The sequence below is a fragment of the Aquarana catesbeiana genome, linkage group LG02, assembly GCF_042186555.1.
Source record: "Aquarana catesbeiana isolate 2022-GZ linkage group LG02, ASM4218655v1, whole genome shotgun sequence".
In the NCBI taxonomy this organism is placed as follows: domain Eukaryota; kingdom Metazoa; phylum Chordata; class Amphibia; order Anura; family Ranidae; genus Aquarana; species Aquarana catesbeiana.
This window is the reverse complement of record NC_133325.1, coordinates 470,386,921-470,412,557: the sequence shown is the minus strand read 5'-3', so window position 1 is coordinate 470,412,557 and position 25,637 is coordinate 470,386,921. Positions and strand designations below refer to the sequence as shown.

At 39.9% G+C, this 25,637-nt stretch overlaps 1 protein-coding gene across 1 annotated transcript in view; it reads right to left on the bottom strand.

Moving 5' to 3' along the window:
* The window catches only part of SYT6 (synaptotagmin 6), a 682,586-nt gene extending 661,341 nt beyond the window's left edge, over positions 1-21,245 (bottom strand). The window contains exon 1 of the mRNA XM_073615703.1: positions 20,792-21,245. Within this exon, the coding sequence (XP_073471804.1) occupies positions 20,792-20,951 (160 nt within the window). The 5' untranslated portion in view covers positions 20,952-21,245. The remainder of the gene's footprint in view (positions 1-20,791) is intronic.
* Positions 21,246-25,637: the final 4,392 nt, after the last annotated feature.

Genomic DNA, 25,637 nt, shown 5'->3' with positions numbered 1-25,637 from the left:
AAGGCATTAGAGGCGCTTTTCAGGCACTTTACAGGCGCTATTTTTAGCGCTAAAATGCCTGAAAAGTGCCCCAGTGTAAAAGGGGTCTTAGATACAAGTCAGATTTTTGGCATCCCCTGCACCAAAAATGTATTTTTTGGTAAGATACTCCCAATAGGAAATCCCGTCTAAATTGTCCCTATAAGACCCTGAAACCACTCCCATTAGACTCACTAAGCACAGGGGCACAGAAGAACAAACAGAGATTTCTTCAAAATAGCAAAAGGTAGGAATCTGCAACAACGTTTGTTAAAATCCCGCAATGTACATAGATCACCCTAAGGGGAAAGTTTTTTCTCAACAAGTTTTGTGCATGAGATACTGGGGCCGCAGGACAGCGGGGAGCCGATGCACAGGTCCGGCGGCCGCGATGTCCACTGGCCACCCACTAAGAGAGGCAGAACGGAGATCTGCCAATGTAAACAAAGCAGATCCCTGTTCTGACAGGGGGTACAGTGAGATGGTCTTTTCCTAGTGATCAGGAACAGCGATCGCTCTGTACTCCCAGTCAGTCTCCCCACAGTTTAAAACACCTCCCTAGGACACACTTAACCCCTTGATCGCCCCCTAGTGTTAACCCCTTCCCTGCCAGTGTCATTTATACAGTAATCAATGGATATTTTTAGCTTTGATCACTGTAATAATGTCACTTGTCCCCAAAAAAGTGTCAAAAGTGTCCAATCTGTCCGCTGCAATGTCGCAGTGCCGCTAAAAATTGCTGATCATTACTAGTAAAAAAAATATATATATAATAAAAATGCCATAAATTTATCCCCTATTTTGTAGATGCTGTAACTTTTGCGCAAACCAATTAATATACGCTTATTGTGATTTTTTTTTACCAAAAATATGTAGCAGAATACATATTGGCCTAAACTGATGAATACACTTGTATTTACATATATATATATATATATATATATATATATATATATATATATATATATATATATATATATTATTGGATATGTATTATAGCAGAAAGTTAAAAAATGACGCCTTAAGAGTTCCCTTCACTGGAACTAAGGGGCCAAACTCAACCCCTGAAAAACAACCCCACACCATAATCCCCCCCTCCACCAAATAATTTGGACCAGTGCACAAAGTAAGGTCCATAAAGACATGGATGAGCAAGTTTGGGTTGGAGGAACTTGACTGGCCAGCATAAAGTTCTGATCTCAACCAGATAGAACACGTTTGGGATGAATTAGAGCCGAGACTGCGAGCCAGGCCTTCTCATCCACATCAGTGCCTGACCTCATAAATGAGCTTCTGGAAGAATGGTCAAACATTCCTATAGACACACTCCTAAACCTGGTGGACAGCCTTCCCAGAAGAGTTGAAGCTGTTATAGCTGCAAAGGGTGGGCCAACTTAATATTGAACCCTACGGACCAAGACTGGTGTGCCATTAAAGTTCATGTGCGTGTAAAGGCAGGTGTCCCAATACTTTTGGTAACATAGTGTATATTGTAAACCAGGTGTAGTCGTCCAAAAAAGTGAGATAACCCTCCAATGGGGAACACAACAGAGCAAATGAAAAACAGAAGTCAAGGGGTACATACATCAACCCCACAGGAGCAGCCCAAGAATTGAATTGCCTAAAATCTGTTCCAGGTAGGTGTAATAAAAAACAGGCACAAAATTGCCAGGGTAATACGCCACCCTTCTGAAAGCACAAGAGGACATAGTCTATCAAAAGGCAAGTGAAGAGGAAAGAAGAGAAGGTATATTGCCTTTTTCTTTGCTACTAACCAAATAAACTCTATCCTCACAGGTGTAGATCTCATTGTCAAGCATCATAACAACTGCTAAGTATCCATCCCCATGACTAAGCTCCGGGGGCAGAGTAAAACATGTTGGAGCGTGGCCTGGCGGGGGCACAGGCTGAGGTTGTCTCTTCCACCCTCACACTACACACATGGATGTGCGGCTTCAGGGACTCTTTCCATCCTCTCTCAACTGCTAAGTATTCTTAACTCAGATATCTAAGATGTGAACTATGACCTCTGTACTGTATGTTTCATTGTGATCTTACCTGATTCTGTTACAGCTGTTTTTGTTTTGGTATTTCTAAAAATTCTTAATGAAGATGAATAATTAAACAAGAAATCATGTAAGCTGCATCTGTGATGATAATATAAATGATCAAAAAGAGTTGTATTTTTTACTATAAGTTGAAATATGGCCTTTAGTAGACAATATCGGGGTTATTTACTAAAACTGGAGAGTGCGAAATTGGGTGCATAGTAACCAAGTAGCTTCCAGATTTTATTGTTAAAGCTTAAATGAACAAGCTGATGTTAGAAGCGGATTGGCTACCATCCACAGCTGCACCAGATTATGAGGTCACCAGTTTTAGTAAATCTCCCTCTGTGTGACCCCTTGAAAGAAATATTCCACTCATTGTGATACTTTTCTAGATGATATTTTTCAAAAAAAAGCTTTCATTTTATATCTAAGCACTAAACTTAATCAGGAGAACATTTTAAAAAAAGGCACAGTTCACAATTCTCAAATAGAGAATGTGAGTACATTCCACCCCAAATGTGCAGAGAGACTCTAGAAACTAGTTTAACCACTTCCCGCCCAACCTATAGCAGAATGACGGCCGGGAGGTGGTTCAGTTATCCTGACTGGGCGTCATATGACATCCAGCAGGATAACAGCCGCCGTGCGGCCGTGGGCGAGCGCATCGTGGCGATCGGTGGTGTGGTGTGTCAGGATGCCGCCAGGACCACGAGGGATTGCCAATCAGTGCCCAGGCCAGCTGCCAATGAGTGCCCATCCCCAATGCCTGCCAGTGCTATCAGTGATGCCTATCAGTTCCATCTATCAGTACCACATATCAGTGCCCATCAGTGCCACGTATCAGTGCCCATCTGTGCCCAGCAGTGCCGCCTATCAATGTCCATCAGTGCCCAGCAGTGCCGCCTATCAGTGCCGCCTATCAATGTCCATCAGTGCCCAGCAGTGCCGCCTATCAGTGCCACCCATAAGTACCCATCAGTGCAGCCTTTCAGTGCCCATCATTGTTGCCTATCAGTGCCCATCAGTGCCCACAAGTGCCACCCACGAGTGCCCATCAGTGCAGCCTATAAATGCCCATCAGTGCTGCATATCAGTGCCACCCATCAGTGCCGCCTTATCAGTGCCCATCAGTGCCGCCTTATCAGTGCCCATCAGTGAAGGAGAAAACGTACTTATTTACAAAATTTTATAACAGAATCAAAAGAAAAACTTTCTGTGGGATTGTCATTTAAACAACGACAGCGCTGAAAGCTGAAAATTGGCTTGGGCAGGAAGTGGGTATAAGTGCTTGGTATTGAAGTGGTTAAAATCAATTTATTTTATTAATGATGGCAAATAAATGCAATTAAAGTTCTATAACCACTGATAACATATTAAAAGTGAGTCATACAGGTTAGGGGAATGGGGCTTTCTATTTTAAATATTGTATTTGTTAATGTAATTACATATAATAAAACATACGATCAAAACACATCTGAGCTATGTATGGATCACTAAAGGAAAGCTTTGATTCTGTAAGTTCTGCTTACACAATTTAAACTTTATTTTTACATTTTACATGTCTCAAGAAAGGACGACAGCAAATAAGACAATCTTTGCAGTAAAGGGCTTCATTGTCCTTTTAAAATTCTTTAGCTACTGTGATATCCTCCGATTCAAAAGCAGAAAAAGAGAACAAATGAAGAAAAGCACACCAAGTAGATACAATTGACATAGGTTAAAGAGAAAGACTCCTCACATTTAATGAAAGTTGACTTTTGTGATGCTGTCATGTGGAATAACAGCATAGTAAAGTGAAAAGGGCATTCTGCAATATCCACACTATACTAGAGTATACATGGGTATAGGTATAATAATAAAGGTATAATAGTCACACCTGTAAAGCTGAAAATTAGATCTCCAGAACAGGTTCAGATTCAGCCTAGCTATATGAACCTGTCAGAAGCATCAGTCTGTCCAAAATAACAATATCAGCAAACTGTAAAATTATAGCAGTACACACAAGTATAATTGTCTGTTCCAATTCTGTAATCTAGGAAGTTTTGGGATTCCAGATGCACAATAAACACATGGTTTTGTCCTCTGACTGACTTGGAGGTAAGCCTTTGAATTTAACTTCCACCTGTAGTCTACTGATCACTTTGGCATTGGATTGGTAAATTATGGGAGCCAGAGCTTAGCTCTAGGGTAGGGGAGTTGGTTTCAGGTTGGGCTGAGGTAAATGTCTTTTCTATATCATGCACTTGTGATCCTGGTGTATCCTCGATACATAGGAGTTGATTAGAAATTTATCAGACATCCAAGGCAAAAAACATATTATGCCCTCTTAGGGCTACCCAATATGTCACTGGTGTCATAGAACATAAAACATATATTAGAAATATCCAAAATACTTGCAATTTGCAAAATTATACTAAACAAAAGTTGATATGTCTCGACAATATGCCCAATCTATATAGACAAGTAGCCTCTACATTAACTATTTAGGATCAAGATCCTCTTGTGCTGTTCTCTTCTTTTTTTCCTCAGACATCCAAGGTGCTTACACTTTTGCAGCATTAGCAGAATTATATACCTGGCTGGTTTATTTAAAATTTTCTATTTAAAAACCACAGAAATGACAATTGACTAAAAACTCACAACCCTTTTCGTGCATCACATTGTAACGCACTTAGTGGATTATTCCGTTATGTTTATTTAATTTTATTTGAGATACTTCTATAGTGCTGACAATAAATGCAGCACTTTACAAAAATATATTAGTTACTGCCGTCGAAGGTCTTACAATCTAAGGTCCTTAACTCACATTCATACATACATTTACTAGGGCCAATTTAGACAGGAGCCAAATAACCTACCAGCAAGTCTTTCAAGTGTGGGAGAAAACCAGGAGGAAACCCCTGAAGGCACAGGGAGAACATGCAAACTCCATGCAGGTAGTTCCCACAGATAGTTATCATTCACTCAGTACATGCCTATATTAATGTGTATGTAAACCCAACATCTATTTTTCAGTATATTTGACATCATGGGGTTGATTTACTAAAGGTACAAAGACTGTTCATTTTGTGAGGAAATTTCCCCTCAGAGCTTAGTGAATAAAGTGAAGCTTTGCTGACTTCCATCATCCAATCATTAAGAAACAATTCTGCTTTTTATTTTCACTGCACATAATTGAGTATTCTTTGTAAAGTGAAATTTCACCACATTCATCAAGTTTTGGGGGGAATTCCCTTGCAAAGTGAAACTTTCCTTGCAAAGCATACAATTTATTTGCCTTTAGTAAATCGATTCCATGTCTCACTATATTCAGTTTTTTAGGCACATTGTTTTGTGAATCTTTTGCAATGTTTCTTACATGGATATAATTCCAGAATCAGCACTGCTTTGTGCACTCATTAGTTTGCTAATTATAAGGTCTATCAAACAGGTTGACCTATAGCCGTGGCCAAAGTTTTTGAGAACGAGACAAATATAAATTTGACAAAGTCTGCTGCCTCAGTTTTTATAATGGCAATTTGCATATACTCCAGAATGTTATGAAGAGTGATCTGATAAATTGCAATTAATTGCAAAGTCCCTCTTTGCCATTAAATTGAATTGAATCCCATAAAAAAAAAAATTTCCACTGCATTTGTGAAGAAGGCTATAGGGCGCCCAAGAAAGTCCAATAAGCCCCAAGACCGTCTCCTACAGTTGATTCGGCTGCGGGATTGGGGCACTACTAATGCAGAGCTTGCTCAGGAATGGCAGCAGGTACGAGTGCATCTGCATGCACAATGAGGTGAAGACTTTTGGAGGATGTCCTGATGTCATGAAGGGCAGCAAAGAAGCCAGTTCTCTCTCCAGGAAAAATATCAGGGACAGACAGATATTCTGCAAAAGGTACAGGGATTGGACTGCTGAGGAATGGCGTAAAGTCATTTTCTCTGATGAATCCCCTTTCTGATTGTTTGGGGCAACCGGAAAAAAAAAAAAAAACTTTTCCAGAGAAGAAAAGGTGAGCGCTACCATCAATCCTGTGTCATGCCAACAGTAAAGCATCCTGAGACCATTCATGCGTGGGGTTGCTTCTCAGCCAAGGGAGTGGGCTCACTCATAATTTTGCCTAAGAACACAGCCATGAATAAATAATGGCACAAAAACATCCCCCGAGAGAAACTTCGCCCAACTTTCCAAGAACAGTTTGGTGACGAACAATGCCTTTTCCAGCATGATGGAGCACCTTGCCATAAAGCAAAAGCAATAACTAAGTGGCTTGGGGAACAAAACATCAACACTTTGGATCCATGGTCAGGAAACTCACCAGACCTTAATCCCATTGAGAACTTGTGCTTAATCCTCAAGAGGTGGGTGAACTAAAAAACCCCACAAATTCTGACAAACTCCAATCATTGGAGTTGCCCCCACTTCCCATGGGGGCACTTGTGCGTGCTTGCTCCTGAGCCCCTCTGCTGCATCCATTAACACAGTCAATGGGACTCTGGCCCCCCACTAACTTTGATTGACAGCAGCTTGAGCCAATGACTCCTGGTGCCCCAGCAAAGCCAGTGAGACACAGAAGTGAGGGGATAGAAGAGCTGAGTATGCACAGTGCTGGATTGAATGAGGGCTCAGGTAAGTAAAGGGGGTGAGGGGCCACAACCAATACCTAAACATATTTGACCTTAGTGCAAGGAATGCATTAAGGTAAAAAATGTTTAGCCTTTAGAACCACTTTAACCAGTTACCAACCGGCCCATAGGCAAATGACGGCTGCAGGGAGGTGGATAACTATGGGAGCACGTACTATGACGTGATCCCAGAAACCGGCTCCCGCGGCTGTTTACCATGTGATTAATCCGTCAAATGACGGAGCGATCACATGTAAACAAACCATGTCATGACGCCGGTTCCTCTCTCTGTAGCGATCGGTACAGAGGGGGAGGGATTGGATGGCAGCAGCGCTGTGGGCTGCATCTATAGTGCCCACAGCGCTGCTCTGTGACATGTGCAGTCATGTGTCATGCTCAGCAATACCCTGCACTACTCTGCAATACTCTGCAATTCCCTGTGCAATACTCTGCAATTCCCTGTGCAATACCCCGCAATACTCTGCAATACCCCGCAATACTCTGCTATGCCCTGCAATTCCCCGCAATACTCTGCAATACCTCACAATACTCTGCAATACCCCACAATACTCTGCAATACCCTGCAATACCCCGCAATACCCTGCAATACTCTGCAATACCCTGCAATACTCTGCAATACCCTGCAATACTCTGCAATACTCTGCCATACCCAGCCATACTTTGCCATACCCAGCCATACCCAGCCATACCCGGCCATACCCAGCCATACTCGGCCATACCCAGCCATACTCGGCCATACCCAGCCATACTCTGCAATTCCCAGCCATACTCTGCAATTCCCAGCCATACTCTGCAATACTCGGTGATACCCAGGTATACTTTGCCATACCCAGCCATACTCGGCCATGCTCTGCCATGCTCAGCCATACTCGGCTGTGCTCGCCCTTTGTATGTGGCCAGGCTGTGGAAGTCTCACATATGTGGTATCGCCGTACTCAGGAGGAGTAGGAGAATCTATTTTGGGATGTCATTTTTGGTATGTACATGCTATGTGTTAGAAATATTGTATAAATGGACAACTTTGTGTTAAAAAAAAATGCGTTTTAACCACTTCCCACCCGCCGGCTGTCATACGACATCCTTGACTTTGTGTGCGGATATCTGAATGCTGCCTGCAGCTACAGGCAGCATTCAGATATCAGCTTTTTCAGCTGGCGATTCCCTACACCATAAGAATGATCATAGTGGCTGTTCCACTGCTTGATCGTTCTTACTGAAGGCGAGAGGGGACGTTCCCCCCTCCCGCCACCCTCAGGTGCTTCTACTGACTCACCGCTACGATCCAAGCCAGGATTGTTTTTTTTTTTTTCGTTCTTTTTAATTTCAGGCTTCCCAGCCTAGAAGTGAGATGTGGGGTCTTATTGACCCCATATCTCACTGTAAAGAGGACCTGTCATGCCATATTCCTATTACAAGGATGTTTACATTCCGTGTAATAGGAATAAAGTGATCAAAAAATTTATTTTTTGGACAAAAGCATCAAACTAAAATAAATAAAGTAAAATGAACAAAAAAAAAAAAAAATTTCCCTTTGTCCCCATGTGCTCGCATGCAGAAGCGAACGCATATGTAAGTCCCGCCCACATATGACAATGGTGTTCATAGTTACATAGTTACATAGTTAGTCAGGTTGAAAAAAGACACAAGTCCATCCAGTTCAACCATTAAAAAAAAAAAAAAAAAAATATCGTACAATCCAATATACCCAATTCTATACCCACAGTTGATCCAGAGGAAGGCAAAAAACCCCAGCAAACCACACATGTGAGGTATCGCTGCGATCGGTAGAGCGAGGGCAATAATTTTGGCCCTAGACCTCCTCTGTAGCTTAAAACATGTAACCAGTAAAAAATTTTAAAGCGTCACCTATGGGGATTTTTAAGTAGCGAAGTTTGGCGCCATTCCACGAGCGTGTGCAATTTTAAAGGGTGACATGTTAGGTATCTATTTAACCAGCATAACTTCATCTTTCACATTATTATTATTATTATTATACAATATTTATATAGCGCCAACAGTTTACGTAGCGCTTTACATTATGCAAAACATTGGGCTAACTTTACTGTTTTGTTTTTTTTTAACGCACAAAACAGTTTTTTTCCAAAAAAAAGCGTTCAAAAAATTGCTGCGCAAATACCGTGCGAGATAAAAAGTTACAACAACCGCCATTGTATTCTCTAGGGTCTTTGCTAAAAAAACATATATAAATAATGTTTTGGGGTTCTATGTAATTTTCTAGCAAATAAATGATGATTTTTACATGTAGGAGAGAAATGTCAGAATTGGCCTGGGTGCTCCCTGCATGTTGGGCCTCTATATGTGGCCACGCTGTGTAAAAGTCTCACACATGTGGTATCACCGTACTCGGGAGTAATAGCAGAATGTGTTTTGGGGTGTAATTTGTGGTATGCATATGCGGTGTGTGAGAAATAACCTGCTAATATGACAATTTTGTGAAAAAAAAAAAATCTTGATTTTGCAATGAATTGTGGGAAAAAATGACATCTTCAAAAAACTCATCATGCATCTTTCTAAATACCTTGGAATGTCTTCTTTCCAAAAAGGGGTCATTTGGGGGTTATTTGTACTTTTCTGGCATGTTAGGGTCTCAAGAAATGAGATAGGCCGTCAGTACTTCAGGTGTGATCAGTTTTCAGATATTGGCACCATAGCTTTTGGACTCTATAACTTTCACAAAGACCAAATAATATACACTGATTTGGGTTATTTTTACCAAAGATATGTGGCGGTATAATTTTTGGCCAAAATATATGAAGAAAAATTACTAATTTGCAAAATTTTATAACAGAAACGAAGAAAAATGCATTTTTTTACAGAATTTTCTGTCTTTTTTCTTTTATAGAGCAAAAAATAAAGAGCCCAGTGGTGATTAAATACCACCAAAAGAAAGCTCTATTTGTGTGAAAAAAAGCACAAAAATTTCATATCGGTACAGTGTTGCATGACTGAGTAATTGTCATTCAAAATCTGAGAGCACCGAAAGCTGAAAATTGGTCTGGTTATTAAGGGGGTTTAAGTGCCCAGTGGTCAAGTGGTTAAAGTGGTTGTAAAGGCAGAAGGATTTTTATCTTAATGCATTCTATGCATTAAGATAAAAAGCCTGCTGTGTGGTGTGTAGTAGCCCACCAAATTCTAACCTGAGCCCCATCTCTATCCAGCGATGTGCACAAGTGCCTCAACTGTCCGGGACTCTCTCTCTCCTGTTTGGCTGACACACAGCAGCGGCGCCATTGGCTCCCACTGGTATTAATTAAAGTCAGTTAGCCAGTCAGGAGAGAGAGGGGGTGGGAACGAACCGGGGGTCCATGTCTGAATAGACACATGGAGCTGCGGCTCGGGTCAGGTGCCCCCATAGCAAGCTGCTTGCTGTGGGGGCACATGACAGGAGGGAGGGGCCAGAAGCGCCAGTGAGGAACCTGAAAAGAGGAGGATCTAGGCTGCTCTGTGCAAATCCATTTCACAGAGCATATAAGTATAACATGTTTGTTATTTTTAAAGAAAAAAAAAAACGAGACTTTAGCATCACTTTAAGCTCAAAAAAGCCTGTTTTACAGGCGTTTGACTTTTTTAAAATTCTGCCTCTAAATGATCCTCCATGTTAGCCTATGTGTCCATGCACACATAAGCTTTTACAGGAGTTTGGAGGCAGAAAAAAAATCACTTGTGCGTTCCAGAGAGGAGAATTTTTGGCAGAAAAACACCTAAAGACATGTAAACTCGCCTAAATGTGCCTTAAGCGCTTAAACACTTTTTTATTTCAATGACCTAATCATAAATAATACATTATTTTTCTGGCAATGAAATAGACGCCCAAGAGCATGACGCACCTAAATGTGCCTAAACACGTTTGCAAAGACATCGTTTAGGTGTGTTTTTGATGTTGCATTTCCTCTGCTAGGAGAAAAGAGTTTACAAAAGCCCCAGTGTGCATAAAGCCTAAAAGTCCATACAATGAAGTAAAAAAATGCAAACAAAAACAAAAACAAAGGTAAAAATATAAAAACTTTGTTTGCAACTTTTTGCATATTTCTACAGGCAGAGGAAAACTACTTGTGTGTGGATGAAGTCTTGTGCTGTTGCCCAATAAACTAGACCGATAGTTCAAGTTCAATGAATATCCAGCATGCACAGGAGTCTGGGTCAGGGAATTACTTACACTAGGAATGAGTTACTAAAGCTGGAGAGTGCAAAATCTGGTGCAGCTGTGCATAGAAATCAGCTTCTAGTTTTTTTTTTTGTTAAAGTTGAATTGAAAAACTGAAGTTAATAGCTACCATTGGCTAACATGCACATCTGCACCAGATTCATTGGTCAGATCACTGATAAGTAGTTTATATAAGATATGTAAAATAATTTTTTCTATGTTATTTGTAAATATAACCTCTAACCTATAGTTAAAATAAAACTTACTGCATGTGATTAAGAGCCCTTTCACACTGGCGTCAGGAAAAACGTCAGGAAAAGCACTGCTAAAAATAGCTGACGACGCCGGTAAAGCGACGCTATTTTTAGCGGTGCTTTTCTTGATGTTTTAGTGGCGCTGTTCGGCCGCTAGCGGGACAGTTTTAACCCCCGCTAGTGGCCAAAAAACCGTCCGCAAAACGCCACCGCAGCGGCGCTTTGCTGACGGTTCGGGAGCACTACCCATTGATTTCAATGGGCAGGGGCGCTTTAAGAGCGGTGCTTGCAGGACTTTTTTGACGCCCTGCCAGCGCAGCGCCCCAGTGTGAAAGCACTCAGGCTTTCACACTGGGGTTGCAGCTGAGGCTTTTTTCAGGTGCTTTACAGGTGCTATTTTTAGCACTAAAGCGCCTGAAAAATGCCTCCAGTGTGAAAGGGGTCCAAGTAATTTCATTTAGAATGAATGTATGGCATTTTGTGCAGGTTCGGTGAAAAAAGACAATTGAACTTTTATGAAAAATCTACTAACAATGCTTTTTTTTGTTCCTCGGAGCAGCAAAATTATAATCCTTTTTTTTTCATTTTCAACTCTGCACAGTTACATTTACATCTGCACAGTTCAACCAACATAGAAAAAAAACACACACAAATAGAAAACTTACATATACACTATCCTTTACCCACAGTTGATCCAGAGGAAGGCAAAAAAAACCCAATAAAGTATCAGTATGATCCAATTTGTTCCAGCAGGAGGGGGTCCTCCCTGATCCCCCAACAGGAACAGGCAATTGGATATTTCTTGGATCAGCTTTACCTATAAATGTTGGTATCCAGTTATATTATGTCCATTTAGGAAAGAATCCAGGCCTTTTTAAAAGCAATCTACTGAGCTGGCAAGAACCAGCTTTTGAGGGAGTCTATTCTACATTTTCACAGTTCTTACTGTGAAGAAGCCTTTCCATATTTGGAGATTGAGGGGACGATCCCCTAAAGGCAAAAAAAAAACTGCACACTCTGTAAACCGCAATCGCACCCTGCTTCGAGTTCCCCAGTTGAATGATAATTGTTTGCTATGGGAATCAAATATTTTCTTGTTAGAACATCGTTCATTTATTAGCGCCAAGGAGGCTGGTTGGAATGTTTTGACTAATTTTCCCAGTCAACAGATGATTTTGAGGATTCTTAGGCTCCTGCCACACCAGTTAACAGGGAGCAATAAAAAAAGGTGGTTGAATCATTTTTTCACCACCTCCCAGTTATGTTTCATGTAGATACTTTGATTCACTGCAGCACTCCTAAAGGAGAAGTGTGAGAATATAGAAAATAAACATACTTATTTACCTGCTGCAGCTGTAACAAGCTGTCCCCCTGGTTCTACGCCAGAGAACTGAGCAATCACATGACCACTGGTCGCACGGTTCTTGGGTCTGCCCTGAGCAGAAAGCAATGACTGTCAGTCACCTCTCTGTGCTCTGCCCCTCCAGCACTCATTGGATTTACCAATCTAGGGAGGAGACGGGAGCAGCTGGATCAGACTCTCGGTGGTGCACTGAGAGGCTGAACTAGCTGCCTGTAAGGCATCTGGGCAGATCCAGACATTTTCCATTGGAAAATCCGATGTGTGTGCAAGGCTTTAGTCCATAGGGTTCAATATTGAGTTGGCACACCCTCGACAGCATTAACAGCTTCAACTCTTCTGGGAAGGCTTTCCACAAGGTTTAGGAGTGTGTCGATGGGAATGTTTCACCATTCTTCCAGAAGAGCATTTGTGAGGTCAGGCTCTAATTCATCCCAGAGGTGTTTTATAGGGTTGAGGTCAGGACTCTGTGCAGGTTAATCAAGTTCCTCCACCCCAAACTCATTCATCCATGTCTTCATGGTCCTTGCTACTGGTGCACAGTATTTTTGGAACAGGAAGGGGCCATCCCCAAACTGTTCCCACAAAGTTGGGAGCATGAAATTGTCCAAAATGTCTTGATATGCTGATTCCTTAAGAGTTCCCTTCACTGGAACTAAGGGGCCAAGCACAACCCCGAAAAAACAACCCCACACCATAACCCCCCCTCCACCAAATGATTTGGACTAGTACACAAAGCAAGGTCCATAAAGACAAGGATGAGTGAGTTGGGGGGGCAGAGAGAACTTGACTGGCCTGTACAGATTCCTGGCCTCAACCTGATAGAACACCTTTGGGATGAATTAGAGCAGAGACTGTGAGCCAGGCCTTCTCTTCCACATCAGTGCCTGACCTGACCTCCCTCCTTCTTCTGGAAGAATGGTCAAACATTCCCATAGACACACTCCTAAACCTTGTGGACAGCCTTCCCAGAAGAGTTGAAGCTGTTATAGCTGTAAAGGGTGGACCAACTCAATATTGAACCCTACGGACTAAGACTGCGATGCCATTAAAGTCATGTATGTAAAGGCAGGTGTCCCAATACTTTTGGTAATATAGTGTATATACAGGGATGTTGGCAACCATACACTACTGCTAAAAAAAAAACCCTTTTTTTGTCAGGATACATCCAGGGTCTGGAGCCGCTCTGTGACATCATACGACATTGAGTTTTAGCCTGCTGTTGGCTAATTCTGGGTCACAGCAGAAGACAAATAAGTGCACTCCTGTGCAAAAAAGCTTTGGCCATAATTCTCTTTTAAAAAAAGGAAAAAATAAACCAGATATATTGTTTAGTAAACATTTTTTAAAGGTTTCATTCAAAAACTATAAAAAAAGAAATGTTATCTGAGCACTGCTTACATCAAAACATAACCTAATTTAATTTAGAAAAACAGAGCCCATTTTTGTAAAAAAAACAAAACAAAAAACTTTTGTATTTAAGATCCTTGTGACGTTACAGCCATACATGTGAATGAGAATTAAAGATACATTGAGTATTGTGTGTGTTCACAATTTCTCAGCATGTCATAGCTTTCAATTATGGTGGTCAAGCACAGATACAACATGGCTTCCAATGACTCCCTAAAATCTGAAGACAGGGCAAACAGACACAAAGTAATTCTCAGTGTGTGGTTCGGGTGTTCAGCTAATCTGCATATTAGACCTAGAGAATGAGACATAAATAGGTTATATAAATTTTAACCTTTAGCCTAGAAGCTATATTAAGTTTTTGTTTAGATCTTTTTTTCATGAAAGGACAAGAACATTGAAGTGGCCTTTTTGTACGAATGTTTATATTTTCTTGCTGAGGAGTTTACAGGTTCCCCTTTTTACATTAGTCTCCATCCATGTGCAATTTGATCAAAACAACTAAATAAAAGATGGAATAAGTAACCATAACTTCCCTTCTTCAGTCAATTGGCCAGGGTGGATCAATCATTTTGCAACAGTCGGCAACACTGAAATTATTCAGAGGTACGTTCGATCTTAATCTAGTGGAAACAGAAATACAGTCGTTAACTTATGATCATATCTTCCAGTTATCAAATTCCATTTCTCCATGCGTGGCATATTGATCAAATGTGCTGCTGACTATCGATTGATCATTTTTATCCCATTCAGGAGAGATTAATCAGAAATGAAATTGATAATTTCTGAAAGCATGTATGGCCACCATTAGACTATGTACACACTATCAGATTTATTTTTGTTCAACCCAGCAGACTGAACGATAAAAACCGAGGAGCTCGAGAGGAGCTTGCTGTACTAACTATATGATGTTAGTACAGAGATATCTCCAATTAAAAATTGTGTTCTGACAGGGGGGACTGCCCCCCCCACCAGAACACACCAGTCAGTGCTCGCAGCCATTGGTTGAGAGCACTGATCGGAAGGTAATCGGCAGATGTTTTTTGAGCATGTCCCTTCGGCAGAAGCCGGACATTCGAATCTTGGCTGGTTTCTGTTGAACTGGCCATTATTCGCCTCATGTGTACCAGGCTTTAGTTGCTTTACAAAATTGTTGCTGTGCACTACTATATATAAAACTGCGCTATGCGCTCATGTGTACCACGCATAAAAGTCAGGATGTTTTCAGCCTGAATTTAGTTTATTTTGACTACTGGTGATGTCTGATTTTGAACATCATCAGCATACTCCCTATACACAGACATTTACAGTGTATAAGTCTGCTTTTACACTGCTCTATTGCAAAAATGCAGGAAAAACGCATATGCTGCATTTTTGCACTAGTGTGGTGCATTTTTGCCACATTTGCATTGCGTTTTTTTCCCTGGACATGTGACTGGACAAAGCCCTTCCCACAGGTACATTGTGTTTTTGATGCATTTTTGCCATGGTTTCTATTAATTTCACTAAAGAGGTGCATTTTTGGTACTTTTTTTCACAACATGCCATGTTACATTGTAAAGACTTTAGGGGTCACACTGTCAAAAAAGTGATTTTTACCTAGCCTGTATATACCTCTTCATAACAGCCATTTTTTAGCACTGTACCAAAATTAATTTTATATATTTTTTTAGTTAGAGAGAGCTTTCTTTTGGTGATATTTATTAACCACAGTTTTTACTATAAAAAGAAAAGAATACAAAAACACTGTTTCCCTTACATTCTGTTATAAAACATATAAAATAAAAATGCCAGGACAGTACAAGACCCCCCCCCCCCCCCAAAGGACCCCTTATGGAAATGTATTACATTTTTTGCCATCGTTTTTGATGATGATGAAACATACTGGTATTGAGGTGGTGAAAACTTGGCATTTAAAAATTGTGCACTAGACACAGGACATTATTATCATACAGATCATACATGGAGGGAGAACAAGGTGAAGGGGTTAATGTACAGGTCACATACAGCGGGAGGATAGGGATGAGGGTGTTAATGTATAGGAGAAGGAAGTGCAGGTGTTAACAAACAGCTCCCTACAGCGACAAGACGGGGATGAGATGTACAGGAGATGAAGGCGTCAGTATAGGTTTAAAAGAATCCCACAATCAAGTTGATCCAATTTATTATCTGCTGCTGCCTAATCTTCATTGAATAATCCATCATTCATAAACCCCTCCCTCTCCCCTTCCTACATTGTAAGAGGAAGGGGGTACTTTTAAATGTAAACACATGAGTGTTTTTATTTGTGACTGCTGGCATTGGCCATGACAATAATCACAAGGCACAGAGCCACTCTGATCAGCTCCATACAGTGATCTATACTGTCTAATGCACAAGTAAAAAATAAAGCACTGTTTTTGAATGGAACGCAACCTTTTTACTGTTTCTCTTTTTTTAAATAAGGAAATCTTGAGATAGTAAAACTATAGGTGGAGTCTGATGGGTTAAAGCAGCCTGTGAATTCATACAGTGAGTAGGTCTTGTATACTTCAACAGTGAATTCTCTCTTTGTAATTTTTAACTCTGTTACTGTACACCCAAAGTGGCATTAAACCTTTGTTTTTGTTTTTTAAATAACAAACATGTCATACTTACCTGCTCTCTGCAATGCTTTTGCACAGACAGCCCCAATCCTATTCTTCTGGGGTCTCCTGCTGGCACTCCAGGCCCCTCCTCTTTGGCAGGTGCCCCCACAGAAAGCCGCTTTCCATGGGGGCACTCGTGCATGCTTGCTCCCCAGCCCCGCTGCTCTGCCCATTGACACAGACAGTGGGACTCGGCTCTGCTCCCCCCTCCCATATCACAGCATTTGATCGACAGCAGCAAGATCTAATGGCTCCCCCTGCTAACAATCTGCCCAATGAGTAGCAAGACAGCGGCGGGAGTCGCTGCACTCTTGCACATTTCTGGATTGGAATTCGGCTCAGGTAACAAAAAGGGCGGGGGGGGGGCAGGGGGGTAGCTGCAGCACAGAAGGTTTTTAACTTTAATGCATAGAATGCACTGAACAACATTAAGGCTTTAGAACCACTTTAGTAATAAACAGAAACTATTAAGTGATTGCACTCTTTAACACCTCTTAAAAACTACCAATGTTTTGTAGCCTGACACTTTAAGTTACCTACTTTTTTTGGTTCATGTTCAAATCATGTTGGCCACTTCTACAAAGTAAAAACCAGTGATTAGAGGTTAGGCATCTTATTTTTTAATGGAGTGCAATTTTTTTTTTTTTCTTTTACATATATATGCCTATGAAGATTTGAAGAGAACTATGCAGTTTACGAACCCCAAACACCTGTATACAATTTTTTTTCCAAAATTAGACTTTACATTCTCTGGGTATAAAAACACATGATGGCTGATTAATGGCTTAATAAAATAACATCTGAAATCTGATTGGTTAACATTGTGTTACTTTTTATCAATTGGCTTGCGATTTCCGTCTTATGCCCCGTACACACGGTTGGAATTTCCAACAGAAAAAGTCCGATGGGAGCTTTTTCAGCATATATTCCGACCATGTGTATGCACCATCGGACTTTTTAAGTTGAAAATTCAGACGGACTTAGATAGAGAACATGTTCTATATTTTTCCAACGGAACAAATTCCTATTGGGAAAACCGCTCATCTATATGCTGTTCCGACGTACCAAAAATGACGCATGCTCTGAAGCAAGTACGAGATGTCGTACGTGTTGTCCCATCATCTGTGCTGTACGTCACCGTGCTGTACGTCACCGCATTCTTGACAGTCGGAATTTGGTGTGACCGTGTGTATGCAAGACAGCTTGAGCGGAATTCCGTCGGAATTCCATCAGAAAAACCTTCAGAGTTTATTCCGACGGCAAAACCGGTCGTGTGTACAGGGCATAAGAGTTCTTCCTGAGATTTCCTCTTGAGAAAACATCTATAAGTGATTTAGATGACTTCTCATTGGCATCGTGATTGCACATATTTAGTCTGGATGCAATGAACTACAAACATACCTCACTTTTAAGTACACAATGGGGTTTATTTACTAAAGCTAGAAAGTGCAAAATCAGGCTCACTTCTGCATATAAACCAATGAGCTTCCAGATTTTATTACCAAAGCTTAATTGAACAAGCTGGGGTTAGAAGCTCATTGGTTTCTATGCAGAAGTCAGACTGATTTTGCACTTTCTAGCTTTAGTAAATAAACCCCATTGTGTACTTAAAAGTGGGGTATGCCTGTACACTGATTCATCCATTACTCATAGTATTCCCTGCATTCACTGAAAGTCATTCAAAATATATAGAATCTTTTTTAAAAGTATTGTATAAAGTTTGGACCATGACATAATAGCCTCAATTATGCTGCAATGAACAATACGCAATACCATTTAATAGGTAACTTCTCCTTTCTACACATTCAATATTGTAAGACAGTAGTGTAAGTTAAAAACAAAAAAAAATTTTGCAAATAAATGAGATTCACTGCCAATCATGTTAATGTATACCTGTGCCAGTTGTTGTATCTACAGTTCATAGAAGGAAAATGTTGAACGTTATGCTGTATGTCTACAGTTGTCTACAGGTAATACAATGTCTACAAAGCCCTGTACTTAGCTTATTCAGTAGAGCAGTGATAATAAGGCAGTGCAATTCACAGTTACCTATAGCAACCAATCAGAATGCAAATATCACTGTCATATCAGTAAAAAGGGAAGTCTAATTGGTTGCTATAGTTACTACAGTTTATTCATTTCCCCATGCCTTATCGAATAAGCCCTCTAGTATCTATAGCTCCCACATGGCAAGAAGCACATTTTCAACATTTTCCCTGGGCACAACTTCAAAACTTGCACAAGCATAACAGACCATGGTCACACAGAGATACCGTTACAATTTTGATGATCTTGTTCGTCCTGCCACACAATCTACATTTTCCAGAAAGCAGATGTTAAAATGCAATCCATGTGTTTGGTGGAATCTGTGGATGCACATAAAATGATGATGTGCATTGCCAGTTCTCGATCAGGGAAGGCATGATCATAGCTATGCAAACTAGTGACTACTATGGTAAATCTTTTTAAAGATGCATTGATTATTTGCTGGTGTCTAATGCTACTGAGAAGAGCATGTCCATCTTATGAATAATAACACTTTGGTTAAACAAGGGGGCTTGATTTTTCACACAACACACTTGCTTGGCAATAACTGAATAACCTATACGTAACAAAATTAGGCAATCATCTGGAAAAGGAGAGTCAGAAGAATAAGGGGTTTGGAAATGTGAGCTATGCGTTAATCCTTCCAGCTTCATTAAAGAGAGATAAGCCTCTTCCTCCAGCTACAGGACCATCATTTATTCACATCATAATTACAACACATTGTGCTCTGTAGGGTGTGATATTTCCTGCACTATGTGATAGGTTATAATAATCAGCTTATCAGCAAACACATTGGGGATGGTACTCAAATAAAGGGTAATACAAAATAAAAAGTGATCAAAATAAACAAGACATGATGGCACTTGAAAAATGAGATAAAATGTCAGAGTAATCCTAGATGTGACTATTAAATTCTGCAGCCTGACTGAATTGAACTAATGACGGTGATAAGTAGAGCTTAGATATTATAAATAGGTTGCATAAATATGGTCTAGCAGTTTTCATTCCTTTCTCCAGTGCTTATCACTTGCTGATGATTGAAAATGCAAGAGGTACAGAATTTTACTGTTATGTATAAAACAGTGTTACAACTTCATGGGAGAATGTAATCATCTTAAATACAGGTAATATCCTGAAATTCATATTATCATGTGAGTGGGTCAAAGAGATGATATTTGGGGCAAATGGGTATTTTATTTTTCTGCAAGATTACTAAATTAAAAGTTTGCATAGCACATTTTGGTTACTTAGGCTACAGTGAAAAAATGCAAAATATACAGACGTATTCAATAGTGTAGTGCAAAGAGAAATCATGATGTACAAAAATTCTAAAAAGAAGTGGATAATAAAGAGTAAGTGAAATGTACGTTGGTCAGTATCAACCAATCAGAATCAGTCGTTTCTGGAAAATGAACGGGTTGTTGAAGGTTACTGCACAAATCTCTTTGCTTTAGTGAATAAGCCTGTTGACACTGCATAGAACAGTCAGCATGGTGACTTGTACTGTTACCTATTCAATTTAAAAAAAAATTATATATATATATATATATATATATATATATATATATATATATATATATATATATATATACGCATTTTTAAATGTATATATATATATATATATATATATATATATATATATATACAAAATTTGAAAGTGTTCTTTCATTATTATAACGAGACAACTCATTTTGAAAATTAGTACTGCTGCAGAAAATGCAAATGCATAAAACTGGATTTCAATGAGTGTTGTTAACAGCATGACAAATGTCACTGGAATCTCACTCCATCAAAGGATTTGTTTATAACTTGCAGTTGTTGCAGAATTTAGTGCTGTGCCTCCAGTCCTAGAATAGTCACACATTATACTGTGTACTCCTAGCAGGTAAATAAGCCTTTGCTGCTATCCATGGTCCTGAACTCCTTCTAGCCTGTAGAAATTCAGCAATGCATCATGGATGGATGTTTCCTTATCCGGAGCACATTAACCCAGTGCCCTCCTAGCACCTCCTAACACTTCAAATTAAATTTTAATATATTAGAAAAATCTCTGAAGTAGCTAAATGACTTCTTTATATTGAGTCACTCCATACTAATAATTCATCTTGTATTAGTTTGTAGGATAACTGCTTGTTGGCTGAAATGCATCACTATCTTAACTACCCTAGGTAAGACTGCATTATTAAACACACAAGCAATATACATAGGCAATTGTATTTCTTTTACCTGGCTCAGTTATATGCAGCTTTTGGTCCGAAGGCAACAGCAAAAGAAACTCAGTGCAAGTTCTCAGTTCCAAGTCAGCCACTTGCTTCTTGCAAAGATCTTTAACAATGTGGATCGCCTTGTGACACAAGTTTGCATCTTCTCCTGTTGCCGTACTCATTTCCCACACAGCATCCTTTTCTGCTCTGGATTTTCTGTCTTTACACACCAACCAGAAGAGAGTGGAAAAAAATTCAGCTAGTCATATCAATGATAATTTAAAAAAAAAAGTGCATCTGAGAGGATTAATATATACTGCCTTGTGTGGATGCAATATCCACAGGTAATTCAGTTATTGAAGCATTCATTGGAGTTCACAGAGAGTCTGATTGTCTTATTCCCTGAGATCAGATATCTCATTTACTGGTGAGGCGGTTCTCCAACTGAGATCCTCCTACTACATTAAACTGTTTCATTCTGTAATGCTACATCTTTTTTTCTGAGGCAGAAAGCAAAGGGATGTTAACCTCTTAGTATCTCGGACGTGTTTTCATTGGCTTCAAGTAGACCCTTTGCAGCTGCATACAAACAATGGCTATAAATCTTTCACCAGGGTATGTTTTCAATTGCTGTTCTCTGCTGTGAAGCCAGATAACAAGGCTGCACAGTGTGAGGGAACAGTAATATTATGCAATTACTGATGCACTGTCTCATTTATTAGGGCAAGGCTACACTAAAGTGGAATTACATAAGGATAAAGAAATATCTATTAGATGTCTTAAAATTCATGTGATGCCTTAGTTAAATATATGCTTTGCAACTCCTTTTTTTTATTCGAAGACATGTGAGATTCGGGTTTTCATACATGAAAAGTTAATTGAGACAAATGTCAGATTATACACTAGTGCTCAGGGAAGCATTTGCTTTGCTTGGCACTGCATCAAACAGACCTGCAGCATCTGCACTGATGCAGCAGCCCATGTTTTCCTGAACGAGTTCAACTAGCAGGGCCCCTACTGATATGATTGCAGAGGAGCTGAACGATGTGAAGAACACTGGTTATGTGTTTGCTTATGTTTGCACAGCCTTAAAAGGACCCCTGAGGCGCAAAGTTCAGGTGTAAGGGGTAGTGTAGCAAGGGAAGTTGGTGCTTTAGTATATCAGAGCAAAGAGAGTAATAGAGACATATAGTAATAAAACTGGGTACAGGTCCTATTCCGGGATCGCACTGTGCACCCGTTCACACATGCTAATCACCCAGGGACCAAACACACTAAAAGGACAATCTGACACGTTACTCTAAATGGCTTGCCTAAAAAATTTGGCTGCATCCAAGAACCTTCATTTACTCAGGGACATCATAGGGGTATTTTTTTAATTCTTCACAGGAGACAAATATATGTCAAAATAATCAAAAGAACCGCGCTACAAGATTAAATACATGAATGTGAATGAACCCACAAAATGAAAAATTAATGAAAAATAATCAATAAGTGTGACCAAACAATATTATAAATAAAAAACAGTGTATTAATAAGTCCCAACAAAGTCGTGGAAAAATGAAAATCAATAGTGACTTGAAATCACAAAAATGATAATAAATGTCAATAACTTAAAAATGATGACTCCAGAAAGTTGGATCCCTGAGGCCAAATAAGTACACCAGTGGTGATTAATATAAGTTCACTAATAAACACCCAGTGAGAAATCCGCCACCTGAAAAAATGCGCGCTTACCAAAGGCAAGCTTTATATCAGTTTATATGTGGCATTGCACTCAGTGGGGACAACACTTTCAATCTCTTCACAGAGGGAGAACAAACAGGAACTCTCCGTCCGGTGAATCCAAATGGTCAGCAGGGGGAACCCAGAAAGATAAAAGATACAATCTCCATAGTGTAAATCGGTATAAGACCATTTATTAAAACAAGGGATAATTGCACTTACATCACACAAGCACGATTAAAAGCGTGTAAGGAATAAGAACAGCCAGTCGGCCTGCATACACCCGTTCACAGTAGGTAAAAACGATGACGTCAGCGCGTCTGCCTTCCGACGTACATTTCGTCCTATTGGACGTTGTCATAGGAACGGGCGAAGCACTGACTCATCGCTATTTAAATACTACCACAGAACCACGCCTCGCTATGAGGCTCGAGTGGTAACATCATAACATCCTCTCAAGAACAGGAAGTGTCTATAAACAACCAAGCCTCGCTCTGAAGCTTGGGTGGCAACACTATAACATCCTCTTAAGTATACCAAATGTGTTGAGAAGGGTAAATGACACAAGACCCAAATCATTGACATTAGATCTTTCATTACATGTTCCACTGAACGTGTAGTATACCTTCTCCAATGTCCCTGCGGGCTGCAATACGTGAGGAGGACTAAACGTCCTCTCTCCGTAAGGCTTAATGAGCATATAACCAACATCCTGACAGGTTTCCCCAAACACCCGGTTTCCAGACATTATCTTGAGGTGCACAATCGGGACCCCAGTAAGACTATCTTTCTGGGGATTGACAGATATACCCCACATTGGAAGGGAGGTTCCCTGTTAAGGGGGATCTCTAGACTCGAGATGGCCTGGATATACAGATTGAGGTGCTATGCCCCGTTTGGGCTCAACGTTGAGGTAGACCTCAATGCTTTTTTAGACAACTCATGAATTTTCATTTATAGGTTCTATATACACTTGTTTTGTTGTTTGTGGGTTTTGTGACTATAACTAATTATTAGAATATGGAGGGAGAAGTCTTAGGGATTGTTAGCCATTGGTTAATTATTTGACTTTACTGGCTTTTGTAAACTCGCTCTGAACCTCTGGAGGCCTACCCCAGCAGTGTCCAATAATAATAAATATAAGATTAGAAAAATGATCTTTTTGACTGTCTATAGATTTTTGAGATAAAATTGCTTAAAATGAACTTTACCCAAAAGATAACCCTTCTTTTTGGAGTTGCCTCTATTATGTATAATATTAATATATGAAGGCATATTAAGGGTATGAGGCTTGAGAGGTTTCTTTCAATTTTAATAATATATACAAATGAGGCCTATGGTTAAAAGCCTTATGAGCCCATGTATTGTGGAGTATGTCCATTGCCTCTTAGCCCCCCTTTATAGGATATGTGCCTTCTCAGATATTTCCACTAGATGGCATATGGGAACATATATATATACTTCCAGTTATTTTTTATTATACTATTAATTTTGTTTTTTTTTGTTGTTTTAATTTGTATATAATCCTCAGAATCAATTAATTACATATGGATTTTAGTATATTTTAGCGCTCTTAGGGTAATATTTTTATTGATTTGGGTCTTGTGTCATTTACCCTTCTCAACACATTTGGTATACATATCACTTCCTGGTCCTTAAGAGGATGTTATAGTGTTGCCACCCGAGCTTCAGAGCAAGGCTTGGTTGCTTATAGACACTTCCTGTTCTTGAGAGGATGTTATGATGTTACCACTCGAGCCTCAGAGTGAGGCATGGTTCTGTGATAGTATTTAAATAGCGATGAGTCAGTGCTTCGCCCGTTCCTATGATAACGTCCAATAGGACGAAACATACGTCGGAAGGCAGACGCGCTGACGTCATCGTTTTTACCTACTGTGAACGGGTGTATGCAGGCTGGCTGGCTGTTCTTATTCCTTACATGCTTTTAATCGTGCTTGTGTGATGTAAGTGCAATTATCCCTTGTTTTAATAAATGGTCTTATACCGATTTACACTATGGAGATTGTATCTTTTATCTCTCTGGGTTCCCCCTGCTGACCATTTGGATTCACCGGACGGAGAGTTCCTGTTTGTTCTCCCTCTGTGAAGAGATTGAAGGTGTTGTCCCCACTGAGTGGAATTCCACATATAAGCTGATATAAAGCTTGCCTTTGGTAAGCGCGCATTTTTTCAGGTGGCGGATTTCTCACTGGGTGTTTATTGATGAACTTATATTAATCACCACTGGTGTACTTATTTGGCCTCAGGGATCCAACTTTCTGGAGTCATCATTTTTAAGTTATTGACATTTATTATCATTTTTGTGATTTCAAGTCACTATTGATTTTCATTTTTCCACGACTTTGTTGGGACTTATTAATACACTGTTTTTTATTTATAATATTGTTTGGTCACACTTATTGATTATTTTTCATTAATTTTTCATTTTGTGGGTTCATTCACATTCATGTATTTAATCTTGTAGCGCGGTTCTTTTGATTATTTTGATTTATTTATTTTTGTATGCCCACAATTAGAACTGCAGCTCAATTTATTGGGAAGCGCGGTAATTTTGGTTATATTTCTGACAAATATATGTCATTTGGCTCTGTTGTACAGTCTCACAGTCTTCACTCTCTCCAAGCTTCACAACTTTATTACTGATAACTCAGCTACAAATAGAATTTTTGTGAATTTAGGTGAATCATGTGAATCATGAAAGTGTTACTAAACCCACAACAGTAAAATCAGTCTGTATATGCAGTAAAGCATGCTTGTCATACTCACTGTGGAACCTAAGGGGTTTATCGTCTGCATTGTGTAAAGCGGCTGTTTGATTATTTCTTCTCTGATCCTCCCCTCCTTCCACTGTGCCCTGATAATTTCCTGATAACACAGAGAATATGGAGTCAGGCTACACATGCTCAGTTTGGTGTGTATTGCTAGAGAGGTTTTTTTCTTTCTTGGGCAAGTGCATGTGATTAGCACATGGCCAACCAGCACTGTCCAGAAAACTCCTCCTACAAGCTTTAATCAGTGCTTGGCTGGACACTGCTAGAAGTCACAAGTTATATGCTGCTGACGAGAAAACGTATTTAGCAGTTTACATTTACTAAAATAATTGCATTTCCATGTTCTGTGTA